General features: G+C 38.3%; 1 protein-coding gene across 2 annotated transcripts; it reads right to left on the bottom strand.

Moving 5' to 3' along the window:
* Nucleotides 1-436: 436 nt before the first annotated feature.
* LOC132109442 (elongation factor 1-gamma) lies at nucleotides 437-7179 on the bottom strand. Of its 2 annotated transcripts, none has more exons than XM_059515506.1 (10): nucleotides 7085-7179; nucleotides 6221-6379; nucleotides 6080-6143; nucleotides 5346-5488; nucleotides 5118-5261; nucleotides 3494-3623; nucleotides 2517-2736; nucleotides 2255-2427; nucleotides 1937-2061; nucleotides 437-721 (listed from the first exon to the last, which is right to left on the bottom strand). In XM_059515506.1, the coding sequence occupies exons 1-10, from the start codon at nucleotides 7094-7096 to the stop codon at nucleotides 563-565; spliced, it is 1329 nt and encodes a 442-aa protein (XP_059371489.1). In that variant the 5' UTR covers nucleotides 7097-7179; the 3' UTR covers nucleotides 437-562. The 2 variants fall into 2 exon arrangements, with proteins under 2 accessions (XP_059371489.1, XP_059371490.1); XM_059515507.1 differs by lacking the exon at nucleotides 7085-7179 and adding an exon at nucleotides 6452-6474.

Raw genomic sequence — 7179 nt, 5'->3', positions numbered from 1 at the left:
TCTGGTGGTTTTTAGTAATCTTTCCATTTTTGTTCCCAAATGCAAAAGTCCAAATATGCAAACATTCTCTTAATTAAATGGCTGAGACGCCATTTTGTTTCCAGAGTTTCAATGACTTCCAGATTCAAGGAGAGCATCAAAATTTATAAGCTTTCTCAATCGCAGATCCCAGGAGAGCATCACGCACTGTGGAAAAAGACTTTCCGAGAACATTAAAACCAGCGCTACCAAATTAAAAGCACGTTTTATACTTTCAACCTTGTTCAAAGCTTGCAGAATTGCACCATTAACCATTTATAAAACATTGTATAACTGCTAGTGAAGTGAAACACGCTTAAGCATTTAAGAAAAACAAGATTTGCGAGTAAAACCAACAAAAAAATCGTCTCTTATATAAACACTCCTCACAAATAAACCAACACAAGTGGGGTTGTGGAAAAAAAAAGTTTTATTTTTCTTAACTCAAGTCTTTCGTTCAAACACAGCTCAAAGCCTTTACATGGGATTCGCAAACAATTTTCATGTCCATTGATTGATGATAAATACTAGGTGCAAGATGTTCTCACTTGAAAATCTTGCCCTGGTTGAAAGGTTTGCCTACATGCTTGAATTCACCCTCCCATGCAAAGTACTCCTTCACCATGGTCTTGCACTCCTCACTGTCCACATCCAGCTTACGCCAAGTGTAGGACTCATAGTCGATCTGCCAATCCTCACTCAGCTGTAAAGAGACAAGGAAAAAAAGAACACATTAAATCATTTTTGCGGAGAAAAAAAAAAACCTGCTTAACATTATTTGAAACAATGCCAGTAATACTTGAAAATGTTACATTTTGTTTGTAGTTGCATGCTGAAGACAACTGATTTGCTCGGTCAACTTTTAATAAAAACAAGCAAACTAACCATATCAAAATATACACAGTTCACCATCTACTTGATGTAAATGCACAAGACTGAAAGAAGCAAATTTTGCAAATGAACAGACAAATCAATGAATCTAGTTTTGCTTCAGCGCCATATTTCATACTGGACATTAAGGGTGCTGTCTGGCAACCAAACAATCCCAATGTTAACCACACAAGAGTAATACATGTCCTTTATTTAAAAATAATATTTTTGACTATATAGCAAAATGTAGCATTAATGTTCATGGTCAGAGGAATGCGTTCAGATTGGCTTCTTTGATTGGAATCATCATCATCAACAAACGATTCAGGGAATGTTTTCCTCCTCGGAGAACATATGCTTCGGTGGTGTGCTGGTTTTTATTTACCAACACTAGATTATGTGAAAGACTTAAGATATTCAGGTTGTTTGCGATCACTACAGCTGTGTTGAGATGGAAAGATTATTTGGTCCCATTTGGCCAAAACTCAAAGCAGCTAATGTTCCACTTACTCTGTGCTTTGCCCAAATATGATGCAAGGCACTGGAGTTCAATTTTCAACATGCGCCTTGGAATAAAAGCTTCTAATCTGGCTGGCAGTTTTAAAACCTGATCTGATCAATGTGATGCATTCAATTTATAAAAAAAAAAAAAAAAAAACTGATTTTGATCAAAACTATTATAAACAGGTTTCAATTATGAATATTGAATTTCTTTGATGTTAACATTCAGTTCATTCAGAAAAAATGAAGTGTTAATAATGTGGATAGTAAAACTTCACAAAATCACCTGCAGGACTGTCAAAAGCTCAGGTGTCTCTAAGGGAAAGGAAGCTTTGGTTTTAAAAGCAAACCAGTAACATTTTTGCGTTGTTGTTGAAGAAAAGGAACACAAGTCCCACTGATTGGGAAATACTACACAATCTGACATCTGCAGCTGTTGCAATACCTTATCTTACATTTCCATTTTATATAAGATGATTGCCCCCGAGTCTATCTATAAACATAAATCCACAAAATACATGGTTATGGATGCATGTAAATCACTCACAGTAAATGCAAGCTCCTGGCCTCTGAAGACCCAGATACCAGAGATGCAGCTGTCATTGTTCGCACCGAAGAGGATGACACTGGCGAAGGCATTTTTACGCAGTTTGTCGAGTCGCTGGAACATTCCTGAGAAAAAGAGCAAGAGTGTACTTGCACATACTGTGGGGAAAAACTATGCAATGCTACACTCTTGCGCAACTAGTACATGCTGAACTGAAAAGAACAAACTTGGAAGAACAAGTAAGAATGCTTCCGTCACTTTGTTTAGAGAGAAATACATCAAACAAAATGAAATCAAGTCAATGTGACCCGACCGTACCGGTGATAAGATTACAGCTCATGAAGGACATGGTCAGCTCTTCAGGGAAGCGGTACTCGGCATACCAGATCGAGAAGCCCTCGCGATCAAAGTGATCCCAGAAGTAAGGCAACGCCACGGTCAGGGTGTCCTCATTGGAGTATTTTCTCTTGAACTCATCCATGACAAAAGAACTAGTGACAAGAGGACAAAGGCAGACTGATTAGAGCGCGAACAAACTCTCAGAGAGCAGCTATTTCTAAAGTGAAGGTGTCAAAAGTACCTTTTTGGAAGGTGAGCATATGGGTCCTTTGCTTTCGGCTCAGAAGCCAATGCGGCCTCGCATTCGTCCATCTCCTCTTCAGCAGGGGCGGCTTTCTTGTCCTCCTTTTTCTTCTCTTTTTTCTCCTGCTGCGGTTGCTGCTGCTTGCCTCCTTCCTTACCAGCCTTCTCCTTCTTGGCAGGAGCCTCCTTCTTCAGCTGCATCTCAGCAAACTTCTTAGCTAAGGAAACGACGATGTTAAATAAAAGCACATTTACACTCCATGAAGAGAAAGATATTAAAATGCCAAGAACTGCTGCACTATTATTCATGCTTCTAGAAGACATAAGGCATATTATTTGAGTTTCATTATGCAAGTTTTTATCTTCTCTGAAGCAGAAAAAAAACACTCAACCACATTTCTATGCACACTTCAACTTCCAAAATAAAGCCGTGTCAGTTTTGTGCATTCAGTTATTTTGGAGGAAGCTGAGGTATGTAGAGCTTCAGGTTAATTTTGCCTAAGGCTCTACTGGCTTCAATATCACGTTATCTTTGTTAAAATGTGAGAAAAAAGGAAAGAGGGATATGACATGACTGTTGCACTACAAATACTGATAAGATAACTCATGTAAAGCCTATAGAAAAAAATAAAAGCCTACATTTTAAATGATAGTTTTTTTTTTCTTCTGGGTAATAGGGAAAGTTATATATTTTATACATTATATATTCATCAAGATTATATTCTAAATGCATTTCTAAGTTGCTTTTAGAATACACACAATTATATTATTTTACAGGGTTTATTAATATTTTACTTAGCCTAAATAATGTTCTGCAGTGATTCACAGTATGTGTCAATTTTAGGAAGACCTATGTATTATGGATTTATTAAACATCATTGGTGCTGATGAAACCCTGAAACCAGACCTATTTTCTGCCCTGTAATTCAAGCTGAAATGCAAAGACTACACCACAAGGAGGTTTGAGAAACATACCGTCAAACTGAGCCATTTTCTCACAGAGCTTGACCTCGCCCAAAACAGCCTTGAACTGAGGCTGGTTGACACAGGTCAAAAACCAGCGAGTGACATTGGGGTAGGGCTGACGGAAAGCAGGCTCAAGAACCTAGAAGATGAAAGACAAAATATGACATCAGCAAACAGCAAACCTGTACAGATTACTGAGGACCAAATAAACACTGAACAATGAAACGATGAAAATTAAAACGGTTCAACAAGCCAATGAGTGACGAACAGATGACATTCACAAAAAAACTATTAAGACACTATTGCCTTAAAAAAAAAAAAGTTAACTTCATAATAACAGGACAACACCATTTAAAATTAAATCTTCATGCCTCTTCAGTAAGCTTAAATGGGAAGAAATCAGTTTTAAAGGGTTAGTTCACCCAATAATGAAAATTGTGTCATTACTCACCCCATGTTGTTCCAAACCTGTAAGATCTTCATTCATCTTCAGAACACAAATTAATATATTTTTGATGAATTCTGAGTTCTCTGAGCCTCACATGGACAGCAAGGATCCCAACACAATCAAGGCTCAGAAACATGAGGACATCATTAAAATAATCCATGTGTAGGGCCCTATGATTTCCGCGATGCGGAAAACACGGATGAATCCAGTCATAAAAACTGAATTTACAGTTTAATACGGAATGTCATGGAATTTGTCAAATTTTGAATTAATCAAAAACAGATCGTTACACTAAAATCAAATCATGATATGGATCAATAGTTTCTGTAAATATTAAGCCGCAAAAGTTGATTTAAATATGAATCAACTGTAATTTTATGAAGCCACGAGAATACCTTTTGAGCACAAAGAAAATGACTATTCAATAATTAGTCTCCGAATTCGCATAATAATTCCCATCACCCATGTAAACAACGAATGTACACAGATACGTTGTTTACGTTCAGATCAAAGCGTAAACATATCCGTGTGTGGTGCTGCTGACACGGACAGCTTACGTTGTTTACGTATGTGATACTCTCCAAAATGGCACAAGGTTAACGCGGAGGAGACAAACAGTTTAATAATAAAAAATAAAAAATGTTCTTTGCGCACAAATTGTATTCTGATATCAACAAGAATTATTTTTCCAATGACCTTACTAAGTTTCTGGATCTTGATAATTTTTGGATCCTTGCTATCTATGGGAGGCTCGGATCAAAAATATCTTAATTTGTGTTCCGAAGACGAATGACGGTCTTACAGATTTGGAATGAAATGAAGGCGAGTAATGACCATTTTAATTTTTGGGTGAACTGTCCCTTTAAATTTTCAATAAATATATTCTGAAAATGAAAAATCACTAATATCAGAGGCCAGCTGCAAATAAACCTCTGTGTTAAGACTGTTTTATTTACATGCAATTAGCAATGGGGTAATCAGACTAACATACGATGTAATACAAATAAATTTAAAGAAATGGACCGTCTAAAAAAAAAAAAAAAATCTAATTAGCTTTTAAAACTAGCCTAAAGCTTTTATAAAACTGGCTTCAGGTGAACTAAGACAAGATCAGATATACATGGGTCTATTTTGTGAATCCACAGCCCTAATTAATACATTAATACTGGCCCCCTGCAGACTCACCTGTTTGTAAAGCCAGAGCAGAGAGCAGACAACAGTGATGTCGGCCAGACTGACTCTCTCCCCAACCAGGAAAGTGCGGGTGTTTAAATGCTGATTGAGGACAGCGAGGACACGTTTCACCTCTTCCTTAGCCTGTTCTGTGGCCTACAAACAAGACATGCAGACTTACAAAAAAACCATTCAATTCCTGAGAGATGAAACTGTTACACAAATATATTCAAAGCTAACCTGTTTGTTGAACTGCATGATACCCAGGGTGGGGAACACCCAGGCACTAGCTGGAGGGATGATCTCAGAGTCAGCAAAACTGACCCACTGCAGCACCTGGGCACTGGCCTGGGGCGTGCTGCCACGAAGGGCATCATTGCTCACTGTCAGGAGGAAACAGCAGCATTAACTGTGTGCAATAAAACACTAAACGTTTTTTAAAGCATCACAATAGTTCATATACACGTCTCTTTGCACTTGGCCACTTCAGGGATTTCCTCTAATCGGGAGAAGGACCTGAGACCTCATTTAAAAAGGCATTTAACGGTTGATAAAATATATTTTTTTTTAAATCAATGTACACACAAAAAGGAAAACTGCAGGTCATATTAAATTCAAATGCAATATGTACAAGTGCATTAACGCCTATAAAACATATTTATGGATCATAAATTATTATAATACACCCTCATTTAAAAACAATAGAATTTATGATCAGTTTAGGAGAACGTAATATTCAGCATCGCATACCAAAGCTCAACACACAGTCATCTTCATCAAAACAGCTGAACGCACACACTCTCCTATTACAGATTTTGAAATCAGAGGATGTATGCAATGTATGGTTTTATATTCATTTGAGGATAAAAATTTCTGTGTAAGTGCAAATGGAGCCCTTTTAACAAATCACTACCCAATCAAATGAAATGCATGAAGTGGTCAAGCACAAAAAAGGCCCTATAAAGCATACTTACAGAAGTGAGCAATGGCATTGCTCTCAAACAGACAGAAGCCATCATCACCCTGGTAAGCAGGAACCTAAATAGACAGGAACAACATTAATTCATTCATTCTACATCAAGAACACATGTGCAAAAAAAAGGCAGAATACTAACCTTGCCCAAGGGAAAGTTGCTGAGGAAAGCAGGGGATCGGTTCGTCTGCCCAAAGGTGAAGGCAGGGGAGGCACTGGCAATTTTCAGACGAGCCCCACTGTACTGGGCAGCGATCTGAGCCTTGAAGGCCCTCCAGTTCTCTGGGTATGTGTAGAGAGTCTGCAGAAACACAAGCTTTGATATCACACTGCTGAAACTGATGCTGCTCGTCATCCATAACAGGCTCTGTGCCTTCATTATGACCACTCTCAGAGAATTACACAGCACTTTACCTGAAATAAATTACCTAACGGCTTGTTTACACATATACAGCTAACATTGAATGTTTCAGTACATTTATTCGTAAACCATATGATACTGTTAAGTTTTGAAACCTCAGATTAAGACTTTTAAAACTCTAAAACTATTTGACATCAACATTAGATTTCAGAACTGGATGTCAATAGTTTAAAAATGTCTCGTTTTGTCTTGACGGCCGCACAATGAATGCTTCTCAGCTCGCTACGCTTTTCTACCAGCTCGCGCTGTTGATACACGCGCTTCGCTTTCGTGTATTTAATGTGAAACTGCACATTACATGACACTCTGGAATCTAAACAATGTTTAAAGCGGAGAGTTAAAGGCGTGGACGGGGAAGAAAGAGAAACGTGGCACTATGTCCGTCATCACTCTTACCACCTTATAAAGGGGTGTGGGGAATAGCTACAGCAAAAATAATCATCATAAGAGCTTCAAAAGAGGCTTTAAAACAATACGGCTCAACAAGCGCGTACAAAAATACACGGATTGCCGTGATAATGAGGTGATTGTGGATGGAGATGTGCTGATATAAGGCATCTGAGGGTTTTCTCCCATCTTACTCACCCCTGCCGCCATCTTCAGGACGAGAGAAAGGAGGAACGGGTCGCGCGGTACTGACGTATAGGCCAGGCCTGTCGCAGAAATAACTCGTAATAAAG

The sequence above is a fragment of the Carassius carassius genome, chromosome 29 (assembly GCF_963082965.1).
Source record: "Carassius carassius chromosome 29, fCarCar2.1, whole genome shotgun sequence".
NCBI classification, from domain to species: Eukaryota; Metazoa; Chordata; class Actinopteri; order Cypriniformes; family Cyprinidae; genus Carassius; species Carassius carassius.
This window is presented reverse-complemented; position numbering and strand designations above follow the sequence as displayed.

Bases quoted from the DNA above. Each gene is read 5' to 3' on its own strand.
- LOC132109442 (XM_059515506.1), bottom strand. The intron at 2,062-2,254 runs GTACGGTCGGGT...TCTTTTTCTCAG, and splicing joins GAGCTGTAATCTTATCACCG to GAATGTTCCAGCGACTCGAC. The intron at 722-1,936 runs GTGAGTGATTTA...GTCTCTTTACAG, and splicing joins GCCAGGAGCTTGCATTTACT to CTGAGTGAGGATTGGCAGAT.